The sequence below is a fragment of the Uloborus diversus genome, chromosome 9 (genome assembly GCF_026930045.1).
Source record: "Uloborus diversus isolate 005 chromosome 9, Udiv.v.3.1, whole genome shotgun sequence".
NCBI lineage: Eukaryota > Metazoa > Arthropoda > Arachnida > Araneae > Uloboridae > Uloborus > Uloborus diversus.
Window position 1 is genome coordinate 155,096,354 of NC_072739.1, and position 26,952 is coordinate 155,123,305.

Genomic DNA, 26,952 nt, shown 5'->3' on the forward strand with positions numbered 1-26,952 from the left:
TAAATTTTCCCTTTTGATTCTACATTTGCGACCCAGTCGGAGGTTTTTTAAATTTTTAAATTTAGTTACATTAATTGTATCTGTTTTTCAAAAACCAATTTCTGAATATTATGCACCACATTACTAACAGTATCATGCATGCTTTTCGATTTGTAGCAATTAAACAAAACAACGGGCCACACGAATGAGCTTCGCGAACGGATGTAACCCACGGGTAGTAGGTTGGACGCCACTGAGTCAAATACTAACAAATTCTAACATTGTGACGTTTATTTGTGCAGTGCACACACAATTCCTCTTCTAAATTTTCTTCTCTTCGCAGAAAATTCAAAATACTTTGCGCGCTGAAAATGTTTTTAATTTATATCTCTCCTTGATTTATTTGAAAACTGGCTTGACCTTAACATTCCAGGAATTTACCTAACGAAGGAATGTCGTTTGTACAATTTCCGCTTCACTTTTGTTTCAATTCTTTGTTCAATCCCTGCAAAAGTAAAAACTAAAGCAATTTCCTTTCCTCATTTTTAGCACTGTTGAGATTTCATTTGATTGCTTCTGCATTTAGGATGGTAGTTAATTCCCTGCTTTGTTTGTTTTTAAATGAAAATTCTTTTAAGAAAAAAATGGCGGCTTTTTATTATTTATCGAAGCAGTGGCGTACCTATGGTGCCTGGCGCCCCTGGCTAATTTGCGAGATGGTGCTCCCATCAACTATATGACATAAAATAATAATATAAAAACCTAACATTAGCAATTTATTTTCAAAAATAAGTAGGGGAATGTGAGGCGAAGTGAAATAGTTAAGATAATATTTTTTTTTGAAATAAATATGTTTGATATTTGTTCTCAAAATTACGGTTCAAAAAGAATGAACAATATATTTTATAGTATGACTTGAATTGAAATTTTTTTCTTTTAGCAGCAAATTTGTACTTCCAAGTATAGGAGGAAAAATTTCACTTTTTTTTCATGGAGCAAAGTGAAAAATAAATATTTTTGTAATAAAATAGTTCCTATTGAAATATTAAAGATGTTTTTTTATCAAATAAATGAGTAAATAAAAGATTGCAAGAATAAATGATTTCATTTATTCTTGCAATCTTTTATTGCAATCTTTTTAAACAAATAAATAAATTAACCAATTAATATATGATAAAACAAACATGAGTGAATAAAATAGAGAATGAATAAGAAAATAAGTGACTGAATGCATATATAAGTGAATTATTAAGTGAAGGAGTTTTAATAAAATAATTAATAAATAAATACGTAAGTGATTTGATAGAGGATTGAATAAGCAAATGAATGTAGCTATTTTACTTTGCCTCGCATGCACTTGACTAGCTGTACAAAGCATTTAAAATTCAAATACGCTCAATATTAAACAAAGAAATACTATACCGAATTTTTTCTGACCTCAATCAAAAATTAATGTGTTAATAACAAAAACTTTATCATTTTAGAAAACAAAACTAATTTTTGACACACAACAAAATATTACGATTTTTTTTTCAAATTTTTAAAATGTTACATTTTTTTTAATTTTTAAAATATTACAATTTTTTTCAAATTTTTAAAATTAAAAAAAAATTCAATTTTTTCGAAAATTGCTTGCATTATCATATTTTATGATTTCCAGAGATAACTTTTCTTCACTGGAATAGTGTACATGTGTTACTGTTTGACCATGGATTGTATGTAATTTGGCAATCTGCCAAGTAAAGACGGTTCCATCTGAATGAATCTAGCAGGGGAGAAGGGAAAATAACGATGAGATTTTTATGCACGCGTTTTAAAATGTCGCTAGTACCTTATTCATTTATTGCATTCTCAAAAATAAAATAAGGGGAAACAAAAATAGTTACCATGGAAACAACAAAAAGAAAATAAAATGTTTTCATTTCGTTCAGGATCGTAAAAGCAAAATGGTAAGCTCAAAACTTTGTTGTAAGTAAATAAATCAATTGGTTTTTTTCCGTGAGAGTATAGATCGAATATACTTGAGATTTAAAAAATGTTTGCTGAGAGTAATTTTTCATTTTACAAAACTCAGGCTAAATAATAGAGAGGCAAAAGTGCACATCTGAAACAAACCAACTAACATCCCTATAAACTAATAGATACGTCCATTTCCGCCTATAAACCGGATATTAGCTTTTCCATGTAATCGATGGTCAAACAGTACTACATAGTTAAAATATTACCAGATAGGTGACTCTAAAAGCAGAGTTGTTTATTTCACCATTTCACTTTGCCCCACATTCCTCTACTGATATACGTTTTTGAACCAGTGATGGAAATGGTAAAAGCTCAATCTCTGATTTTACCTTAGTGCCTCTGTAAAATCGTACGGGCAACACCATAATTTTTAGAAATTGCTTAATCAACTCACATTTTTGATTTTCATATGATAAATGTGAGAAACCTCATGAGTTTAATCGAAATTTGAAATGGGAAATTAAAAAATTAAAATAAAATAAGGCCTATTTATTTTAAAGCAATCTCAATTCAAACTATTTTTATCTGCAAATATTTAAACAACACTGTTAAGTTGTATAAGAAAAAAAAATGCAGTTGAACTCCGAATGTTTTTCGTATGGAAAAAAAATCTTCCGCGAAAATTGGGCAAAGCGTAAAATGTTTTTTGTCTCCTCTGTATATTTTTTTAATTGATTGAACTGGTTATAATAAACCTTTCATACACATTATTATCATAATGCTATGTAAAAATAACTAAAAGAAATCGGCCGCTAAATAATTAACATAAGCAGCCTACATTAAATTTCTAGCAGTTTGTATTGACTGCTTTCACTGTACGTCATATGATACGGCGGCAAAGCAACATTTACAGAAAATTTATCTTCACTGAATGCAACAAATGAAGAAAAGTGTCCAACTTTGAACGGTTATAAATATCATTTTCCTATACTTCATTGACTATACGAAGAGAATATACGGTACATAGAGGATACGGTTCATAGAGCTCCTTTCTTTCTTTCTTTCTTTTTTTTTGGCTTTGTAATATTAAGTTGTTTTAATTCAAGGATATTTATTTCCTTTATATCTTCGTAGTTCGAGACTCAGAGTAAATCCTTTATGTATGGATAAATACCTTCCTTATGTATGAATAAAAGTATCAAATTAGGAATAAAAACTAAAAAAAAATAATGAAATGAAAACTTGGGCAAAAAAGGGAGAAGGATTAAATAAAAAGCCATTTTGCCTGTAAGAGTCCTTTTTCTTTTCTTTTTTTTTAGTTCTTTTTTATTCTTCTTTTACCAATTCCTTCTCTTGTTTTTACAAATCTGTTGCTTTGCTCTTCTAATTTCCATTCCATTAATTTTTGGGAAATGGTGTAGTTGATGTCCCGAAAAATTGCACAGATAAGCAATTTTTTGATTACAACATTTTTGTAAAAACTCTACAATAATTTTCTTTAAACTCTGTAATAATCCTTTTCCGCTTAATGGTATTTTTTGTGTGCATTTCTATATCTAAAAGAAAATGTTTGTTTTAAAAATGATTTTAGTCTAAAAATATGCAGCATTATAGGTTGCGAATTTGAAAATGAAATTATTTTCTTCTATTTATAAAATCAGTTAAAATTAGTACTATTCAAATTACTAACACCCTATGATATAAACATCTGTTTACAAACCATAAGTCTAAATAGCGAATAAACAATAAATTGATTTTAAAGAAAGTAAATAAAAGGCATCACGTGCTCTTGCTGCCATCTATTGGTATCTTTCACATCTAGTTTAATAAACAAAAATTATATTTTTTTCTGATGTATCGTTTTATGAAAATAGTGAATACTGATTGTCCAATCAAGATTTAAAAAAAAAAAAAAAGTCAATTTGCAGAGCTATATTTTTTCTAAAAAATATTTGCCACGTTAGGACTAAATTAGTTTTTTATCTTGGAATTTACGTTAGATTTCAGTCGATTAAAGTTCATCGTGGCTGTACCCGATCCCATAATATTCAATTTGAAAAGATCAATCAAAAAGTTTACATTTTTGAGGAAAATTAGACAAATAAATTCCCGACGATGGTAACGAATGATTTCCATTTCTAGAAGAATAATATACTTAATTTTTTATGATAAGATTAGATGTTTAAATTTCAAAAGAGAGTGTCAAAGAAGAAAGGAATAGTAGGGGAGAGTGTTGTACTTTGGAACAATTTTCATACTTTAATTTTTAACTTCACTGCAATATGTTTTTTAAAATTCGGACAGTATGAAAATAAAATATCGTCAGCCATTTAAAGCAAGAGGTCCAAACTACCCCAAGGTATCACATCCTATTGTATTTTGGGACACATCCTGTTGTACCATGGTCAGGGATGAAGACTATGGTGCAACAGGAATCAACATCTCTTCATGATTCAGGGAACCGATATATTCTTGAACCAATTTTGCACCAAACAAAAAAATATTATTTTCATGGTAATAAAAAATTATGAATAATCTTTACTAATAATAAAGCTATCCGGAGGATGTTTGTGACGCGTATAGCGCCTAGACCGTTCGGCCGATTTTCATGAAATTTGGCACAAAGTTAGTTTGTAGCATGGGGGTGTGCACCTCGGAGCGATTTTTCGTAAATTCGATGTGGTTCTTTTTCTATTCCAATTTTAAGAACAAAAATATCATAAGATGGACGAGTAAATTATGAAATTATCATAGCGTGGAACCGTAACATGGACACAAGCCAATTGGCGAGATACGAAATTATCATAACGGGGAACCGTAACAAGGGTACAAGCCAATTGGCGAGAAAATTCACCATACATTATTTGTAAATATACAGGCGAACCAAAAGACCTTTTAATTTTTCTATTACGGGCAAAGCCGTGTGGTAACCACTAGTGAATCATAAATAATGAATAAATGAATTATTATCTAATATTTAATGTGTTTCAAAAACCACCTAAGATTAGAACATTTTTCCATGTTCCTAAACATATCTTAATTACTAAGAACCATGCATATGTTGCACCTTGGGACGTGTCCTAAGGTATAATATAATGGGGTTGTTTCCTTCAGTCAAAAGTACTACTATTAGTTACTGAAATTGATAGAATAAGCAAAAAAAAAAAAAAATAACATGGATCCAGAAAATACTTTCATTTTCCCAACAGGTTTTTTTTAATTAATTTTTTAAAATGTCTGATTTTTCAAACAAGGCGTGGTCTTGATGACGTCACAAATGATGCACTTTTGCGCATCTTTCTTCCGCGTTTTCACGTTATGATAATCAATAAGCGAATTAAATATTGCACTCTACGCCTGCTATCAACCGTACAATATACGTGAGTAAAAGATGCGAATTAAATATTTTACTCTGTGAATGGCAACACTGAATGGCATTTCATCATTTATGATGTCATCGGCAGAAGATGAAAACGCACCGATTTAAGTAATTTTTTAAAAATATTAAACTTAAACAAATTATTTAAAAAATAGTCATATCATATGTTTTTAAGCATGCTCTTTCAGAAAAAAATACTTCTAAAATTTTGGAAACGATCCCATTGGCTGTCCCGAGGTACAATCACCACGTGGTTTAAGAAAACCAAAAAGTGGTCTATCTAGATGCACTATCATTATTTTCTCATGGCCAAAATATTTTAAGCACTTCTCTTTTATAAAGAAATAAATAAATAAAATTCAGTTGAATACTTTTATAAGTACAAAGACAGAAAATGAAATAAAAATGAAGAAAATATTTACTTTGGAGTCATGAAATTTTCTTTCGCTCCCTCTCAAAATTATCAGTTTAAATCGTTTGATGCTGATTGTTACTGCCGCACCATTTAGTGGTGAAGGTTACTGTTAAAAGTTACAAAAAACATGGCTGCTAAAAATAGATTCTTAGAAATTAGCAGTGTCCGAAGGTACAAACACTCTCCCTTAAAGAAAACTGATTCATGATAACATCAATAAGGAAGTTTATATTTCGAAATCAAGGGAATAACAGATTTTCTGAGAATCTAAATGAGGAAGTTAAATACCGAAAGAAAAGATAGTAATAGAAGAGTTTTAGTTTTTGGACGGAATATAATTAATTTCTAGTGACGACAGCAAGGAACTGAAATTTGTAAATAGAATGTAATAATTAATTTGTTGGGTGAGCAATGACAGTTAGAAAGGTTAATTTTTTCAAAAAGAAGGATTTTTTTTTCTGATAATAGCAATAAGGAAGTTTAAATTTCTCAAATGAGAGGATCTTTACTTTCTCCTGATAGCAATATAGAGTTTAAGCTTTGCAACTTTCTTTCTGATGATGTCAATAAAAAAGTTTATATTTTTCCGACAAGATTTTTATTTTCTCTTGATAGCAATAAAACAGGGGTGCCCAACCTTCGGGACATGTATTTTTAATATTCTATTTTTTTCTAAATAGCAATGTAAAACATGGAAAAGGATAGAAATTTTCAAACTGTGAATTGTGGTTATCAATTACTTGTTTGTAAAGGGTGTCCCAAAATTAACGCAAGATTTTAATTTGCCGCCATTTTTGCAATAAATTGTGGGCAATCTTGAAAAAAGGACAATTTGGCAGCTGAGGGTCTAGGGTTATTACAAATGGAGCGTTTTCGATTCTATAATGCGTTTTCATTATCGAACAATTATTTGAAAAATAATGAAAGTTTGGGCGGGTCAAGCAGTTTACTGTTATTGGCGCTCGATATCGCAATTAGGTAATGCGCAGGTGGTTGTGGGATTGCTGACATAGACGTTTGACTTCAAATAACCCCATAGGGAGAAGTCTAATGATGTAAAATCACACGATCTAGGGTACAATTCATATCACCGAAACGAGAGAGTACACGAACAGGAAATTCCTTATGCAGTGATTGAATTGTTTCGCTGGCTGTATAATAGCATAACACTCCATTTTTACAAACCCTAAACTCCCAGCTGTCAAATTGTTCTTTTTCCGTGGCTGCCAACAATTCACAGCAAAAACTGTGGCAAATTCAAATCTTTTGAGAAAAATTGAAATTAAGGCCGGTTTTTCAGCGAAAATTTTTTCGCGAATACAATACTTCCTTTTTTGTAAAAGGAAGTAAAAGGGATGTATTGTATTCGCGAAAAAAAATTCGCACAAAAATCGATCTTAATTTCTATTTTGCTTACTCCCGAATGAATATTGAGTTTTTTTTTCTACCCGACCACTCGTGCATATATACCGAAGAACGTATAGACAGTCGGAATATCCATTTTGACGATTCCCGAGTTAATTACAACGAGTTTTCTCTTGACGTCTGTATTTACGTCTGTATGTCTGTATGTGCGTATGAACGTATGTGCGTATGTATGTCGCATAACGGTATGTCCTAGAAAGTTGAAATTTAGTATGTAGACTGCTAGTGGGGTCTAGTTGTGCACCTCCCCTTTTGGTTGCATTCGGGTGTTTCTAAAGGGGTCTTTTACACCTTTTTGGAGGGAAATCATTGTTAATTTCGATGCAAACTCAAGTGGTGTTATAATTTGGCGGACACTTGGCGATATACCGCCAGTCTTTTGGTCGCCAAGTTTTGTCGCCAATTTGGCAAAAAATTTGGCATTTTTTTTTTAAACTGGTTTTAATTTGGCCATTATTGGTGATATTTAGAGAGTTAACTATTGAATCACATTAAAATTGCCAATCATGGGGAAATAACATTAAATTGGTGTAAAAGGAATTCATGTGATGCACACATCAGCTCGTTTACTTAAAATTTCAACAATCATAAACTTGTGGCTTTTAGTTAAGTGTTTGAGTGCCATAGTAAATAAATGTTATCGTAAACTAGTGCATATTTGTTTGAATTGATGGGTATTTTATCAGATTTGTGATTATTTTTTCTTTCTTTACAGTGCATTAGCTGATTGCATTTTTACAAGGTAAGAATTTTGTTAACAATTGAAAAATTCGTATGTTTAAAACGCATCATTTCTTATCATCGTTTAAAAAAAAAAAAAAACTGCGATATCTTTTGTAACAAGTTTTTTACATCACGTGACGTTACCCGCACAATTGAATTATATTCGAATGTCTCAAACTTTCCGCCCTGTCTTGTTTTATTCCAAATACAGTTGAACCTCGTTTATCCCACCCTTTTTTGTCCGGATCCCCGGTTTTTCCGAATCAAATTTATAGAGTTAAAAAAAAAAATACATTTTCTATAATGATAATTCTATATTAGATAGCAAGAACGGAGCTATAAATATACTCCAAATAATCGCTCATTATTTTGATTAAATGTACAATTCCTGTCTAACTCATACAATTAAGTATAGTTGTTAGAGCAACCGAAATCTCTGCTAGTTTTAAAATATAATTTTCGTCGAACGTTGTGAAAATTAAAGAGCTTTTTTTAGGCGTGCATATACAATTCTGAACCCAAGGTTCAACAGAAAATTTGCTTAAATAAAATCCATAACGCCTATCTACAAAATCAAACTCTTCATTTTATTTTTCTTCGAACAAGTCTTACAATGGCAGATGCTAAGTTTTCATATACATTTTATCGACAGTGCGTTCACCAGTTACATTGCCATATTTTTAATCTTTAAATGCAATTATATACTCGACGTTAAATCCCGGTTATCACAAATTTGCCATTTCAACTGCGCTTGCGCGTGGACTTAGCTGATTTCAAAAATCTTGTTAAAATTAACTAAACATTTTAACTTTGTTAATAAATATGAGATGGCAACAGATAAGAATTAGATATCACAAAGCTTTCTCTGATTTAGTTTTTAGGTCTCGGTAAAGATTGAGTTTCGAGTCTTAATTATTAATGGATTCGAAGTCTGATTTTTCTATCAAAGGCCATTTTCAGGGCAAAATTTTCAACCTCAGAAGAGTGTACTAGAATTGCAGCATCACTTCTAATACAAAGCCGAACCATCAACTTAAATAAAAATGTATAATACTGCTGTTTACGCCTAACGTAAAATATCCGGAAAAGACGGACATCTGTACTCATATTCCAATCATTTTTGAAGTACACAACGTGTTTTACGTTTACGTTAAGTAAATATTTTCAAACGAATAAATATTGAAGTGTCATTTTTCCCTTTACATTATAAAAATTATCAGGTATTCATATCCGTAGCTTCATATAATATATCACGAAATCGCTGTGAAAATATTCTAATTGCATTCATTAATTTGTTGGGACTCTAGCTCAGCCTAAATATAAACAAGCAACACAAAATCTTAAAACAGAAAGCCCAAAAAGCTAAGTCCGCGCGCAAGCGCAGTTGAAATGGCAAATTTGTGATAACCGGGTATTAACGTCTACTCAATTATTTTTACAAAAGATTTTACAACCACTGCTGCCACTTTTTATCTATCAAACTTAACAATAGTCATCTTATAAACAAAATGACGTATTAGGAGTGTCAGTACGACACCAGTGCAACTGAACTCTAGATGATTAAGTGTTCGCGAGTAACAATCCTATGTTATTTTGTTACAAAGCATCGTTTTGGCTGTAATGAGCGATAAGTCTTCTGATTTACGAATGTGTTTTGCTCAATATCCGGATTTTCGTTTGTCCGGATTGCCTTTGGCCCTAGTTAGTCCGGATAAATGAGGTTCTACTGCATTCGGCTGGAAGGCTTCCATTTGATTTTATGTGAATTTTTCATTTGAAACAAATTTTTCATTCTAGCAGGAATTGAACCAATGAAGCATATCGAGTCGATGTATGAAACTTTGCTTTTAACTGTATCAAAAAAAAATCTATACCTGAAGAATATTCTTCTAAGAAAAAGTTTATTATAAATCACAAAAACTATTTTCTTACTCCTAAAATTATCTGGATTATTATTCCAAATCAGTAGGAAATTTTTTTTCATACTTGTTCTCACTTAGGAAGCTTGCCTACAATTTTGAATCAGTTCGTTGTTAAAAATAAAAGTTCACTGTTTCACCAAGAAATTGGTTAAGTCTAGCAAAATGTAGCTGCAGCGATCTTATTGGTGATAAACGTTAACCAAAGTAATGGTGAGTTTGCAAACTGATGTTAACCAAAATAACCATTACATGGAAGAAACTTATCACCAATTAGATGGTTGCAGATAAGTTTTGCTAATCTTATTCTAATTGCTAATCTTATTAACTCGTTTCTTGATGAAACATTGAATTTTGTTTTTTTTTTTTTTTTAATGTAGGATATTTTTTTCACATTTGCACTAAGTAATCTAGTGTATTATTTATAAGCAGGATATTTAGTTTCATAATCGGATAAAGTAAGATAGCATATTACATTTCAAATTAGTCCAGAACTTTAGTCATATTCTTGCCAAGTAAAAAGTGTGTTGTTTCGAATCAGTAAGAAACTTGATTCATGTCCGTACCAAGTTTGCTAGAGTATTATTTTGAATGGGTTTTTTAAAACTTTTTTTAAAGATATGTACCAAGTACGCTATGGCTCCGATTAGTAGAATTATTTTTCCTCCACATTTGTGCCAAAGTAAGCTAACGAATTGTTCAAAATCGGGAGGAAACTTTCGTGCCAACTATACTGGTATATTGTTTTAAATCAGTTGGAAACTTTTATCATATTAGTACCAAATAAGATACCGTATTGTTTCGAATCAGTAAAACCATTTTTTTATTGTTATTCGTACCGAGTTAGCTAGTTTGTGAATGCAATGAATCAAAAAGGATGTAATAATTATCACTCTTTTGAACATTAAAAATGAGTTTTATAAACTTTTTCCTTCTTAGGAGCTTAAAGCCTGTTCTGGAGAAGATCTGCTGCGACGATCGCTGCGAAGTCCATCTCATGGTGCTGGGCATCCGAGACGAAAAGGAAGGTTGGCTGCATCTTTATTGTCCGGGTGGCATCGCCTGCGAAGATGATGGGGATCTATGGAGTACCATGGTAAGCAGGCGACAGAGCTATTACATATTTATTCAACAACGTTTTAGTTTCCATCAATGGTATGTAACTCATACGTTCCTCACTGTATTTGATTTAACCATGATCATTTTAGCTTCCATCAATGGTATGAAACCCATACGTTCCTCGCTGTATTCGATTTTATCAATATTCCATCAGTGATATGAAACTCAAGCGTTCCTCACTGTATTCGATTTAACAATGACCATTTTAGTTTCAATCAATGGTATGAAACTCATACCTTCCTCACTGTATTAGATTTAAGCAATACCATTTTAGTTTTCATCAATGGTATGTAACTTATACGTTACTCACTGTATTCGATTTACTAAATACCATTTTAGATTCCATAAATGGTATGAAACTCATGCATTCCTCACTGTATTTGATTTTATCAATACCATTTTAGTTTCCATGTATGGTATGTGATTTGATCAATACCATTTCAGTCTCTATCAATGGTATAAAAAGCATACGTTCCTCACTGTTTGATTTGATCAATACCATTTTAATTTCCGTCAACGGTATGGAACAAATTTGCCCCCAACAGTATTTCATTCGAACTCTTGAATACGCGTGCTATGAAAATGATTAATTACTAGAGGGCTCCGTCCCCTGCTCATCAGGTCTAAAAAGCTATTAATTTAAGAGGTATTGCTTATAACGTGCGTATATGAGTACGCGCACCCGTTCTTTTAAGTTAAAAAACGTGAATTATTTAACAAACGTAAAAGGAAGTTGTGTGGGATCCACATAAGGTATTTTTGTTTTAAGCATATATTGTTTTTTTTCCCTTCAGAGTAGCTACTAAAAACGATGTAATTTTAAGACGCTCAATGATCAAAGGACATATTTTGCCAACCGAATCTTTCACTTTACTTATTCTGTGCAGCAATTTTAACTGATCGACAAGAATAATTTTCCTTGATGTCGAAATACCGAACCTCATGCTGTGTGTCTATCACTTTCCAGTTGAAACACCTGTTGGACTGCTGCTGTCGTCGAAAGAAGTTCCTGGAGGGTCTGGCAAAGAGCTTGGGCCCCTGTATGCTGAGGGCACTTCGTGACGACGCCACCCTGCAGTCCACCCTCTGTTCCATGCTGGAATTGGAGGTGGTGGACAACAAGGATCTCCAGATGCAGATCATCACAACCTTGCAGAGTACCTCCACAGGGAAGCAACACTATGCCTCGCTGTGTCAGAGGCAGATGCATCTCAGGGAACTGGTGAGCATTCAGCAATGTTGTACTAAGTGAGAGAAAGGTGTCTCACATGTAATAAGTAATGGAGTTTCGCTAATCTGAGCCCCGTGAATCCGGAAATTTGGTTAGTCCAGCAATACAGTCGAGTCCCGACTTACGCGAGGGATGCGTTCCAAGACCCTTCGCGTAAGTTGAAATTTCGCGTTGTGGGAAAGGGTAGGCTTAAAAACTTTTATAAACATACCCATACGATTAAAGACACTTGTAAACACCGCCTCAAACTGTCAAAACCATTTATTAACTATACATTACTGTTTCTTAAATAAAAAATTGAATTTTTACTTATTGTATTAAACAAAAAAGTTTTATTTAACATAAAAAAACTGCTACGATGCACAAAATCAATGATCAATGGGAAAGGAAGACGTAAAATAAACCACTACGGTAAGTAAATTATGTAGTGAGAAAAACAAATGCACTATAGTTGTCGAAACTTTCTCTTTTTCCTTCCATCTTCACAAACTTCAAATAAAACAGCGCTCTTAGGTGTCATATTTCATCAACTTTCCCATATAGAATGAAAAAAAAAATTGAAAATGAGGAGTAGTTATTTGTATAAGCGATGTACGACTAGTACGGTGTGGGAACTTCCGCTCTCAGTGATGCCAAAGGGATGAAGGTCCATATTCACGAAAAAAACGCGATTCCCTTCGGAAAATTTTCATGTTGCGGGTGAAGAATTCACGTTAGGAATAAAATTCTTTATCGGGGGAAAAATCGTGTTATAGCCATTTCGCGTAAGTCGGATCGCGTTGTAGCGGGAGTCGACTGTATATCTAAATGTGTCGGGGACAAATGAATCTCAGGGAACTGGTGACCATTGAACAACAATACGTAAATTGAGAGAAAAGTGTCTCACGAGGTGCAATATGACAGAAGTTTCGCTAAACTGAACCCCGTTAATCCGAAAATTTCGTTCATCCAGCATAATATTTCACCTTCTCAGGGGCATGTGCATCTCAGGAAACTGATCAGCATTAAACAATGTTTTTCAAACTGGGAGAATAGTGCCTCATATGTAATATGTATTGCAGTTTCGCAAATACGAAACATGTTAGCCCGAAAATTTGGTTTTTCCAACACTATGGTTCATTGCCTAATGCATCTCAGGGAATTGGTGAGATCAGAATAATGTTGTTCAGCTGGCGAATCGTGTCTTAAATGCAATACGTGCTAGGGTTTTTCTAATCCAAGCCTCGTTAATCCAAAAATTTGGTTAATGCACAAAAAATGCTTTGGCATTTTTTTTTTTTTTTTTTAAACTTTTGAAAAATTTCAGTGCGCATGGCGGGGTGCTGTCGAAATAAAGGGTATACTATTACTCTAAACAAACCACTTTTTATTACACTTTCCGTTACAATTCAGTTTATGCAGTTTGAGCTTAAAGAAAAAGTGCTATAGCAATTATTTTTTGTTCTTTACGGCTGGTATTACGTGTAAGTAAGGCGTTTTAAGCTACAAACATTATTTCTTAGAAAGAAACATGATAATGAACCAAATTTGATTTAGTAAAAAAAACCCTGATAGAAATGCTTCTCCGTCACAAAAAGCGTTTCTTCAAAAATTTTGTAGTGTTATGCATTAGTCTCAAATTTTATGAATTACACGATAGTATACGTAACAGTTCTAGTATAGTGTTGATCTGCTAACTTGAGGCTTGACTTTAACAATGTTTATTTCATTTTGAGGTAAAAAGGAAAGACGATTGACACCAAGTTGAGTTGGATTATAGTTGTTTTCTGGAGGTATCCAACTCAAATCCTCGCCAGTAACACTGTTTTTTTCACCGAAATCTCCCAAAAAGTTGTAAAGATTCTTAAGGTCGACCCCAATCTATCAGAGCCACACTATAAGCAACACAGCTGGTGTTGTAGTTGCTGTTTGGGACAATTTTTCCGTGCGCACTTCAAGCTCTCACGAGTCATAAACTGTTTGATAAGAAAGTATAAACTCTCTTAAGAGATAGTATGTTTGCAGTAGGAACATACAACTATCAAAAACATTTCAAACCATTGATTACGCCATCGATACGTGAGGATAAGCGAGTCTAATTGCCAGCCCTAGTCTATATATATAAAAATGAATGTTTGTCTGTATGTCATCCATGAACTCAAAAACTACCCGGCAGATTTGGCTGAAACTTTCACCGTTTGTTATTTTTGGTACTGGGAATGTTTATAGACCAGTTCGAAAAAAATCCGATCGATAGTTCCTTTTTTATTCAAATTTAAGTCACAATCCATTAGATAAATACGAATAAAATGATCGGCTGCAGAAATTAATTCGCGTGAAAGATCTCATTGATAAGAAGTTAGCTGTTGCCATTTTTCTTGGGTTTGAACAAATAAATTCTTTATTGTTTTATGGCTTTTCATGCAACGGGGGGATTTAAAACTTTTTCTATTTGATATTTTTAGCGATTGATTGATCTTGCAAACGGCGTGAGTACAAAATTTGAGTATAGTCACGGCTTCACTTGATACCTGGACGATTATTATGAAAATTGCTATATATATGTGTTTTTCCACGGAGAAGGTGCATAATATGCTCATTGAAGCCACTCGCCACCAGGTGGCACTGCAGAGTAGCAACTTCTGCCCCGTTCAACCGATTTTCATGAAAATCAGTATAATGATGTATTTTTTTTGTTGGCGTAGCAACGCGCGTCGGGTACAGCTAGTTATTCATAAATACGCGTAGAGTATACTACCAGAGCATGTTTTCTTGCGCAGCTCGATTTCGTGATTTTAAGTGTTGACTTTTGACAGTTTTCTTTTTTCTATGTTTTTTCAGACAACTTGGTCCGGATTTTATTTGAATTTTTTGAAATGCTTGTAAATCTACCAATACAATACTATTCCTCATTCTTGCAATAATTAACTGACATTATATTATTTATTAAGTAATTAAATGTCAGTTAATTATTGCAAAAATGAGTTACATGTAATATTAATTATTTTTGGTGACATTAGAGAGGACCTTGGTGATCGATGTTGCTCCCTTGAAAATTTTCCGAAATTAAAAGCCTAAAAACGCAGTGTTTGACTCTCTTTGGTCTTGTCAAGTCAGATCATGACCCTCTTTTGGATTTATTTATTTGGGCGGCACACTTGAATTTGCCTCCCTGGATATCAAACCCGGCTTGTCCATAGGTCCGCACTGTATATATATATATATATATATATATATATATATATATATATATATATATATATATATATATATATATATATATATCCAGCAATATAATTGCTGGAAAAATTAAAGCAAAACAACTTACATACATTAGAACCTTCCTTAAAGGACACCTCCGAATAAGGGACCCCTCTATTTAAGGGACATTTTTTCTGGTCCCAGTCCCTTTGAATAGGGACTTTCATGTATTTGCCTCTAAATAAGGGACACTATTTAAGGGACAGTGCTAGAGAAAACAAAATTACAAAAAATGATGTACAAGTGCATAAGAAAGAGTGAATTTACTGGAATTCAAGTTTAACTTTTCCTTTAAAAATGAATTAGGAGAGTTGAACATTATCATATGTTGAAGAAACAAGTATTATACATTGTACAAATCTTGCTGAAGGTTACATGCATGATTTGCCCGCCCAGATATTTATTCAAGTAGCTCAGGGCCAAAGGAGAGGGCACAGAAACTGACTAGCTATTTATATAAAAATTGAAACATGAACGCTAATTCTGATTCACAATGTCTTGCATTGTAAATTACATAACATGAAGCAAATTCATGCCTTGAATTACTTCAAAATAATTGCTTTATGGGGAAAAACTTTGGACTTACCAAATTTTTAACTCAAATATCTATATATATATATAAATGAATGTTTGTCTGTATGTCATCCATGAACTCAAAAACTACCCGGCAGATTTGGTTGAAACTTTCACCGTTTGTTATTTTTGGTACTGAGAATGTTTATAGACCAGTTCGAAAAAAATCCGATCGATAGTTCCTTTTTTATTCCAATTTAAGTCACAATCCATTGGATAAATACAAATAAAATTAATTCGCGTGAAAGATCTCATTGATAAGAAGTTAGCTGTTGCCATTTTTCTTGAGTTTGAACAAATAAATTCTTTCTTTATTGTTTTATGGCTTTTCATGCAACGGGGGGATTTAAAACTTTTTCTATTTGATATTTTTAGCGATGGATTGATCTTGCAAACTGCGTGAGTACAAAATTTGAGTATAGTCACGGCTTCACTTGATACCTGGACCGATTATTATGAAAGTTGCTATATATATGTATTTTTCCACGGAGAAGGTGCATAATATGCTCCTTGAAGCCAGGTGGCACTGCAGAGTAGCAACTTCTGCCCCGTTCAACCGATTGTCATGAAAATCAGTATAATGATGTATTTTTTTGTTGGCGTAGCAACGCGCGTCGGGTACAGCTAGTCTTCTATAAAATAACAATTTTCTGCATCGAACCACGGTTGCCAGGTTTATCCAATATTTGCCAATTTGGCTGTTTATAATGACACTTGACTAGAAAAAATTCAAAAGCATTAGGCAAACTTATGTTGGCTAATTTTTAGCCAGACCATTGCTTGTCTTCTTTTACATTTTAAACAGCTTCACATAGTTTTTAAATCACACATTTGCATTTTACTTTGAAAAAAGTAACGTTCAGAAACTGTAAGCAGAAATGCTCAATATAAAGTATCATATTATAAGTCCCATTTTCAAATGTTGTCTGGCGAAACTGATTTCCAGACTGTAGCCAAACAGCTTCATAACTGAAATCGGAAGTTTCCCATAAGTAACGCTACATTTCCCTCTTTGTTTCTGAATGGCACAGGTGGGCTGTTGGCAGCATGGGTTGAAACATTAAAAAGGAAAAACTATTGATCAGAAGATTCAAAAAGGATATTAAAGCACTTATTTAAACATTAGATTTATGAGAAAATTGGAACATTAGATAGCATTACATATAGAATCAATAACAAATCTTGTGCACAGAAACACAGGAAGGTCTTATAAATATTTAAGTGTGGTTGCAATTTAAGTTTCCCGAAATATCCAAAAGAGGTCGCAGTTTTCATACAAGTTGGCTATTTTTGGCTAATTTCACGAAGCGGTTTGACTATTTTCGTAAATTTTCACCTGGCAACCCTGATCCTAACAATATCCCGGTCACAACTAATTCATACTAATGGGACTCGACTGCATATTTACAACTATCGATTATTTCTATGTGTTTATATGTGTATTTCACTTTCATACGCCATATTAATATTTAAGTAAATGTAAAATTTTTACGATTCTATTTTTTTAGCAACAAAAAGGAGGACCCAGGAAGCTTACTCTACCCTCCAGATCCACGGTAAGTTTTCATCCTTGAGGGGAAAAAAACATTAATGTACGGGCAATTCCAATGGTACCTACTGACATTTTTGAAGCAAAACAATATGTATTTTGTAATATTTAAACACAAAACATACATTGTAAAAACAATCTTTTCCCGTGCAATAATGTATTTTGCAGGGTGAATTCAATGATATAATTAAATTCGCAAAATACATTTTTGTCGATTAAAATAAAATCGTTAAAGGCATGGTAATGCTTTTGGTAATGTACTGATATACTTATTTTTGATAATGTGACATGGTAATGTACTGATATACTTATCTTTAAAATGTTTGGGGGATACCATGTTTTTAATAAATATTTAAAAATTATCCTAAACGTAATTCGGGAATTCAATTGTACCATTAAACTCAGATTTAAAAATACACTATTCCATGGCAAAATATCGTTTGCGCAACATATTGTTACAAATTCTGTAAATAGCAATTATTGTAGTAACGTAACTTGTAAATAGTTTCCCGTAATGAATATACCACCCTTTTACATATGGCTAAAGTATACGACCCCCTATTTCTTTTTTTTTTTTTTTTTTTTTTTGTTCATTGATAAAATTTGATAACGGTCTACTATTTTCCAGAAGCGTTTGGAATATTTGAGAGATTTCTTTCGATGTTTATAAAACCGTTACGCTGGATAAAAAGTTGAGTTTCGATTGAGATTTCGAACTGAGAGCGTATTTGCTCTGTTTATTGCGAGGCATTTCGCTGTGTTGTTTTCGTATTTGGAAGTAAATACGTGTGTAAACGTTGAGTTTACGGTGTTGTGTGATAATTGCTTAATTGCTGATGAATAATTTAGCAGTTGTTGACGATCTTTCCTGTACATAGTGTAAATAAATTTCCTGTGTTTTTATCAAGAACTGTGTCATCCTTTCAAGAAAGTGGAAAACGCACCGGATCCGTTACAATTGGCACCCAACGTGGGGCTTCTTCTGAACTTTCTTGGAGTAAGTGTGACTTTGGACATTTTTTTCATAAAGACTGTTTGAATTTATATACTTTGTTTTTATGGTGATTACTCGCGCAATGGATGACCAATTAAAACAACTTCTGGAAGCAATTAATGCTGTGAAAAGTGACTTGGCTGAAAGTTTGGCGGCTAATCAAGAACAATTAAAACATGATATGGCGACTAATCAAGAACAATTAAAAAGTGATTTGACTGCAAGTTTTACTGCAAATCAAGAACAATTAAAAAATGACATTGCGGCTAATCAAGAACAATTGAAAAGTGATTTAATGGTACTGAAAAATTATTTAGCTTCTAACCAAGAGGAAATTAAAAACGACCTTATTTCGGTAAAGACTGTGATGGAAAATAAATTTAATGAGATAGAGCATCGAGTTGATGCTATTGAAGGAAAGTTTGAGGCAGTTGAAGGCCGATTTATCGCAGTGGAAAATAAAATCGAAGAGAAATTTGAAGAAAAATTAAGTTTCGTTGAAGGCCGATGCACTGCTGTAGAAAATAAACTGGAAGAAGAAGATAGAAAATTTCATCAACTTAAAGAAGACATCTTTAAAGACCTGGAAAGGAGATTGGCGATCGCGGAAAGCAGCTCTGTACAGTTTGGCGCTCCCACATCGGTTGCGACCGTCCATTAAACTTGCCACATTTGATGGGAAAACTTCGTGGCAGGTTTACAAAACTCAATTCATGATAGTGGCGGAAGCGAACGGATGGGACTCTGCTACCAAGGCCTGCCATCTTGCAGCATCCCTGAGAGGTGACGCAGCGGACATTCTTCGGACCCTTTCGGACAGCCAGCGCCTATATTTCGCCGCCCTCACCTAACCTAAGCAATAGCCTAAAAGGAGTGCTGGTAGCATCTACGCTTGTGGACCTTTCTAAGGATGTAATTCCTGTGACAGTCGCCAACGTGAGTGAAAGGCCAAAGAATATCCGGAAGGGTGAAGTGTTAGCAACTTGTACTCCAGTAAACTGCATCATTAGAAGAATCAATTCCCCTGAGACTGTGTCTTCCGAGTCCTTGACATCGAAGTTAATTGGGAGTGCGCCGTTATCGAATGATCAAAGAACTGCTGCGGAACTGGAGAACACCTCCCTATTAAACAGCATCCAAGACGACTACCGTTCTCTAAGAAGGAAGAGGTTGAAACCCTCCTGAAAGAGATGAAGGAGAATGATGTAATCGAACCGTCGTCCAGTCCTTGGGCCTCTCCCATCGTCTTGGTCCGAAAGAAAGATGGCTCCACTAGATTTTGTGTCGATTACCGACGGCTGAATGAAATCACCAAGAAAGACGGTTACCCTCTTCCACGGATGGACGACACCTTGGACACTCTTTCCGGACACAAGTGGTTTTCGCCCCTGGACTTGAAGAGCGGCTACTGGCAGGTTGAAATGCACCCTGATGACCGAGAGAAGACAGCGTTTACAACTGGACAAGGCTTATGGCGGTTTAAAGTGATGCCCTTCGGCCTCTGCAATGCACCAGCTACGTTCGAGCGTCTTATGGAGACAGTGTTAAGAGGACTTTCCTACGAATCCTGTCTGGTCTACTTAGACGATATCATCATCGTGGGACGCAGTTTCGAAGAACATCTGGCAAACCTTAGGAAGGTGCTGCAAAAGCTTTGAAGTTAAGCCCGTCCAAATGTAATTTGTTCCGCCGGGAAGTGAACTACCTTGGTCACATCATCTCTTCTTAGGGTGTACAAACCGATCCAGAGAAGGTATCTGCGGTCAAGAGTTGGAGTCGTCCCGAAAACATCCATCAGCTGCGAAGTTTCCTGGGGCTCTGCACGTACTACAGGAAGTTTGTGAAGGGTTTTTCCAACATTGCACAACCTTTGCATAAGCTGACGCAGAGCAAGCAAAAGTTTGAATGGTCCAAAGAATGCGAAGATGCATTTCTACGACTGAAGGAGGGTTTAACATCAACGCCTATCCTCGCCTATCCTCAGCCTGAAAAATCCTTCATCCTGGACACTGATGCGAGCAACGAGGGCTTTGGAGCTGTTTTATCCCAAGAAATTAACGGAAATGAACGTGTCATCGCTTACTGGAGCAAATGCTTATCAAAGTCGGAGCGAAATTACTGCGTCACCAGAAAGGAGTTACTGGCCATAGTGAAAGCTGTAGAACACTTCCATCATTACCTCTACGGCCGAAAATTTCTGCTTCGGACAGATCATGCCTCGTTAACTTGGCTTTTGAACTTCAAGAATCCAGAAGGCCAGATAGCCAGGTGGATACAGCGGCTCCAGGAATATGACATGGAGATCAAGCACCGAAAAGGGTTGCCTCACGGTAATGCAGACGCTTTATCAAGGAGACCCTGTCCTGAGAACTGCAATTATTGTTCCCGAATCGAGAAACAGTATGGAACGACTAGCCCTACTGCCTATCAGGTGACAGTGACTCCAACATCATCAGAACCTGATCCATGGAGTGATGACCAAGTTCGAAAAGATCAACTTGAAGACCCCGACATAAAACCAATTTTGGAGTTCATGGAGAGTGACAGTCGGCGACCTAGCTGGCAGGACGTTTCCATCTTCAGTCCTGCAACAAAATGATACTGGGCTTTATGGAACTCGCTCCATTTACGGAACGGCGTACTACACCGAAAATGGGAATCTGACGACAGTAAAACATCTAGGTGGCAGTTACTACTTCCCCGATCAAGGATTTCAGATGTTCTGAAAGAAATACATAGTAGTGCGACTGGAGGACATTTTGGTGTCTTGAAAACCCTCAATAAAGTTCGGGAGCGCTTCTTCTGGAGCAAGGCGAAGGATGACGTGGAGAAGTGGTGCCATTCTTGTGACGCCTGTTCTGCTCGTAAAGGACCGAAGAAAAGAAGCAGAGGGAAGCTACATCTGTACAAAGTTGGAGCTCCTTTCGAACGAATTGGGATCGACATCCTGGGTCCTCTGCCAAGAACTGCTGATGGGAACAAATACATTCTTGTTTCCATCGACTACTTCACCAAATGGCCGGAAGCATATCCCATTCCAGATCAAGAAGCTACCACCGTAGCAGACACTCTAGTCCAACATTGGATCTCAAGATATGGAACACCTTTGCAAATTCATTCCGATCAAGGGAGGAATTTCATCTCTGCTGTGTTTAAGGGCCTTTGTCAAATTTTTGGAAATGAGAAAACTAGGACAACATTACTACATCCACAATCGGACGGCATGGTGGAGAGATTTAACCGCACAATCCTGAATAATCTCTCGCTTATGGTATCCAGAAATCAACAGGATTGGGACAAGAAGCTACCTTTGTTCCTGCTGCCCTACCGCAGTGCTGTCCACGAGACTACCGGATATGCCCCATCTCAGATGCTCTTCGGACGAGAGCTTCGGCTACCTTGTGATCTCGTATTCGGTCGTCCTCCGGATGCTCCTGCATCGCCTGAGGAGTACATCCAGGATCTCCAGGCTCGGTTGGAAGACGTTCATAACTTCGCACGAGAGCGAATCAACATCGCGGCGGAGAAGATGAAGACCCGATACGACACAAGGTCTACTGGACATGAATTCAACGAAGGCGACAAGGTTTGGTTATGGAATCCCATCCGACGGAAAGGTCTTTCGCCCAAATTGCAGTCGCATTGGGATGGACCCTACAAAGTCCTTAACCGACTGAATGACGTTGTAGTGAGGATCCAAAAATCACCTAATGCAAAACCTAGGGTTGTACATTATGATCGGTTAGCCCCATACTATGGCCATAGTTCAGGAGTATTACGTAAACAACCATGGTTGATAACATAAAAGTTGTAGAAAATTTTGTTTGCTTTTAAAGTTTAGTAATATTTCTTGTTATTATTGTGTTTCCTATGCATTATTGGTTATTATTTAATGTGTGTATTTGTGAACTTGTGATAGAAGTTTGCACCCTTTCTGGGGATTGTACTGCCCGGGACGTGCAGTCCTTAGGAAGGGGGCAATGTTACAAATTCTGTAAATAGTAATTATTGTAGTAACGTAACCTGTAAATAGTTTCCCGTAATGAATGTACCACCCCTTTACATATGGCTAAAGTATACGACCCCCCTTTTTTTTTTTTTTTTTTTTTTTTGTTCATTGATAAAATTTGATAACGGTCTACTATTTTCTAGAAGCGTTTCGAATATTTAAGAGATTTCTTTCGATGTTTATAAAACCGTTACGCTGGATAAAAAGTTGAGTTTCGATTGAGATTTCGAACTGAGAGCGTATTTGCTCTGTTTATTGCGAGGCATTTCGCTGTGTTGTTTTCGTATTTGGAAGTAAATACGTGTGTAAACGTTGAGTTTACGGTGTTGTGTGATAATTGCTTAATTGCTGATGAATAATTTAGCAGTTGTTGACGATCTTTCCTGTACATAGTGTAAATAAATTTCCTGTGTTTTTATCAAGAACTGTGTCATCCTTTCAAGAAAGTGGAAATCGCACCGGATCCGTTACAATATATTTTGCGTTGAATGTTACAAAATATGCAGTTTTTTTTTCTCTTTAATCAAGTTTGAAACAAATTGACTTACCTCATTTCCAGATCAAGAGAGACCAACACATAATTCCCACTGAACAATACAATCATCCCGTATGTAACGTTGCACTACATATCGTATAATTGTACGTTTGATGATGCTGATGTCATAAGAAATTTTTATTGTGTATTGTAATCACTTAAATTGGAAAAGGAAATATACAGGGACCATGGGGGTGCAGTGATTATGAGACCATTGATATGTTGTTGATGCTGTAAGAATAATACGCGAAATCATATTATTCCGTAGTGAAATTTATTGAAGTTCAATTCCATTAGACAAATTAAAGTTGTGCAATAAAATTATTGGGATATTGCCTTTATTTTAGAAGCATGAAAGGAAGTCCAGAGGAATATCCTATTGAAGAAATTCTCCCAATTGCCCGTTTTTTCTTGTCAAACATACGGAGTCTTCCTGGAGGAGATATTCAAAGCAGTTTAAATTTGGATTGGTCAGATTTTATACCTCCAAGTAAAGTCCCTGCAGTTGCGTAAAAAAAACATAGCAAAAGCCTGTTAGTTGATTTTTGATAGTGTTCTATTTATTTATTTTCCGTTTCACTGGGTATGCCGATCAACAATAATTTACTTTCCTGGTTTTCATGTACGAATCATGTCTTAATAGAATGGTGGGAAACAAAAGTCCCATGTTGAGTGTCCGATTCATTCACAAATTTTGCCTTAATTTTTATATCGCTTGACATTCAATGACAATCATGGTATTTCTGCTGACGCTCTCCTTGCAATATATCATCAAAGAGATCTTTTTAAAATGTTTACCATAAAGCAGTAGGGTTTAAAAGCTAACATAAAAGTTAAAATAGTTGTAAACAATTATCTGAGTTTAGGAGCGGAGTCAGAAAGTTACATGCATAAAATAAGTTTAGTTTTCAAGGTATGGTCGCCGTCTATAAGACCGAGTTCTTTATATGTTGCTAGATAGGTTGGCAGGATCTTTAACCGGTAATCGACATTGTAAATATGTAGGACCACGGAAATGTTCCAAATGAATTCTCAGGACTGGATTTAGGGGAGGGCAGGCGGGACTACTGCCCCGGACCTCCACAACAAAGGGGCCTCCACAATAAAAATTTTTACAAAATATCCTAACTTTCACGGGTCAAAAATATCGGATATATACATATATAACAAAATATTCGGATATATATCAAAGTATCGAATATTTTCGACATTATGATGATCTTTTTGAACCCTGATTAGGGGCCTCCACTCCTTAGTTGTCCCGGGCCCTTCCAAATCCGGCCCTGTGAATTCTTATGTGATCGAATTCAGATTAGATATTGGAATGAATATTTCACATTCTAGATATACCATGCTAACTAACAACAACTTTGCGAACATCGTTGTTCAAAACTTCTTTCTCTCTTTCCAGGATGCCGACGTGGCAAAGCTGCTGAGCTGCGGTTCCTTCGGCAATCTCGAGTGCTTGTCTTTGGCCTTCACTCAAGTGACGAGCGCCTGTGCCGAACAACTCGTTAAGCTGCCTGCTTTGCGTTACCTCAACCTCTGGTCCACGCAGGTAGTCTTGTTTCTATGTCTCGAAAGGGGCCGTGGTAGCCCGATCGGTAGAGTGTCGGATTCGGGGCCGGAGGGTCCTGCGTTCGAACCTCGATGGTCGAAGACCCACCGTCGTCATTAAAGGGGACTGGGCGACGCTAAATATGCTCGTGGTCTCAATGTCCTCCAAGTGAAACGATACCTCTGGGGGTGCTAGCACCAGGTAGCTATTAGCTCCTGGACTAGTTCTAAATTCTCATTAACTGTTAGATCCGGTGATGGTGCTGCCATCTATCGGAATATAAAATAATGGAGGCAAGGCACTTAGTATGCAGTCCTCGACATAAATACAGTTGTAGTCAGTTGTGACTGAATAGGAATAGGAATATGTCTCGAAAATCCGAAGGTTAAAACCCGAAACGTTAAAATATCCGGACGCACTCCTATGAAGTTTTAATAAACTCAAAAAAAAAAAATCAAAGCCCCCTCAGCCGAAAATCAAGGATTTTTTTAATGACTTAAAGTCGGTTTTTTTCTAACGGAAAGTTTAACTTCCTTTGTGCCAAATCGGTGTATGTTTCAGAAGTTGAGACAATTTTCTTTGTAAAGTTACTGTATAATAGTTTCTCACAGTGCTGTAAATATTTTTATTTTTTCCTTCTGTTCAGCTTTGTGTACAACTGTATTGTATATGTTATGTGCACATAAACTGTGCAACCACTTCATTTGATTAAATAACGCACTATTTTCCTAAACGGCTTTTTCCTTGCTGTTTCCGTAAATCCGAACAGCCTAGTTCAAATTTTCGGCTTTCTACTATATTTGCTTCAAGTTCAAGTCTTCCTCGCGGTTCCCGTTTTTCCTTAAAGTAATTTCTGAATAACAGAAGGAATAAAAACTTTTTTTTAGGGAAGGGGGGGGGGTCCTAATTTCACAAACTAAGTTGCAAAGGAGATCTTTGCAACTTAGAATCTTGTGTGTTGTGATGAAATTACAACAGTTCAAGTTTTTGCTATAAAATGTTATTACTACTTGCTTGTTCGTGTTTAAACATGAAATTGTCTAACTAACAAAAATCTAACTTAAGAACATGATCATGGTCGTATCTAGAATTGTATGAATTTTTAAACTATAATGCATATATTTTTTCCACTTTATATAACTAAATACGTTTGATTTGAGGCTAATACACAATGGGGCAATAAAAATGTTTTATGAATTCCTAATTTTATTAAAACTCATAACAAACAATAGTGCAATTTTTTAATCCAAACAAGTATTCGGAAATTAAACAAACATTTAAAATAATAACAGATCTTTATTTATTTTTAGTTGAGTAATATTAAAAAATAATCTAAGTTTCTACATTATTTTTCGTGGAGTAGCTTAGTTAGCGACATTGACTATTTTTTACTTGCATTTTCATGACTTCTGAAAGTAATAAGGTAAATTCTTCGTTAAAATGAATACAATTTGTAGAAAAAACAAATCGTTGCGCAGAATTACCCGATTAGGTAGGATATCTGTCCGCAATGCAAGCTTTCAGTTTTAATTTTCTAAATTGATTGCAAGGAATGAAATTGCTCTGATACTTTGTTTCGCAAAAGTTACATGCCTATTGTTTTACGTTTTCAAAAAATCAGACATGTTTAACGTGTTACAGCTCTGTGATGCTAAGTGCGCAGAATTTGCCTACTTACCCCTGCATGTTGTTTACTTTGTTGGTTATTCAACAGCTCTATGTGGGAAAAAATGTGCATACTCTACCGCAGCGGTCGGCATTCCGTCGATCGCGATCGACCGGTCGATCTCGAGCCTATTTTCAGTCGATCGCGACAATACTTTTTTCTTGGTTTTTCCATTTTCTGAAACAAAATTAGATTTACGTTCAAATTATTTGAAAATTTTCCAAACTTTTTATATTCAGCGGAACTTTTTATAGTCACTATTTTATCAGTTTTAAAACAAGCAATATCTACTTATGGGTGAAAATATTTCTATGTGAACTAACAGTAATAAATTCTGTTTTGATAAGATTTTGCCTACAATTTGAAGTCAGCATAATCCCAACTTAAGCGCGAATGCAACACGACCGTTTACCCCCCCCCCCCCCCTCCCAGACGATCTTCGTATTTTACGAACTTGGAAAGTAGATCTTCGGTCAATTTAGCTTGCCCACCGCTGCTCTACCGAATAGCTTATAGTCTTTAATGGGTTGAAAAGTTTAAAATAAGGTAATCGTCTGCAGAATTTTTTTCTTTCATTACATAGAATTCGCAACTCCAGGGCTCGAATACGCTACCTTGCGGTGATTAACAATACTAAAGAAAAAGGTAAAACATTCCATTCCATGTGTTTTCTTTGGGG

The 26,952-nt window shown here is 35.1% G+C and overlaps 1 protein-coding gene across 1 annotated transcript in view; it reads left to right on the forward strand.

Moving 5' to 3' along the window:
- The window catches only part of LOC129230570 (C-Maf-inducing protein-like), a 305,729-nt gene that overhangs the window by 272,084 nt on the left and 6,693 nt on the right, over positions 1 to 26,952 (forward strand). Inside the window, exons 12-16 of the mRNA XM_054864975.1 lie at positions 7,873 to 7,899; positions 10,739 to 10,895; positions 11,886 to 12,140; positions 17,471 to 17,518; positions 24,461 to 24,607. Coding sequence (XP_054720950.1) covers positions 7,873 to 7,899; positions 10,739 to 10,895; positions 11,886 to 12,140; positions 17,471 to 17,518; positions 24,461 to 24,607 — 634 coding nt within the window. The remainder of the gene's footprint in view (positions 1 to 7,872; positions 7,900 to 10,738; positions 10,896 to 11,885; positions 12,141 to 17,470; positions 17,519 to 24,460; positions 24,608 to 26,952) is intronic.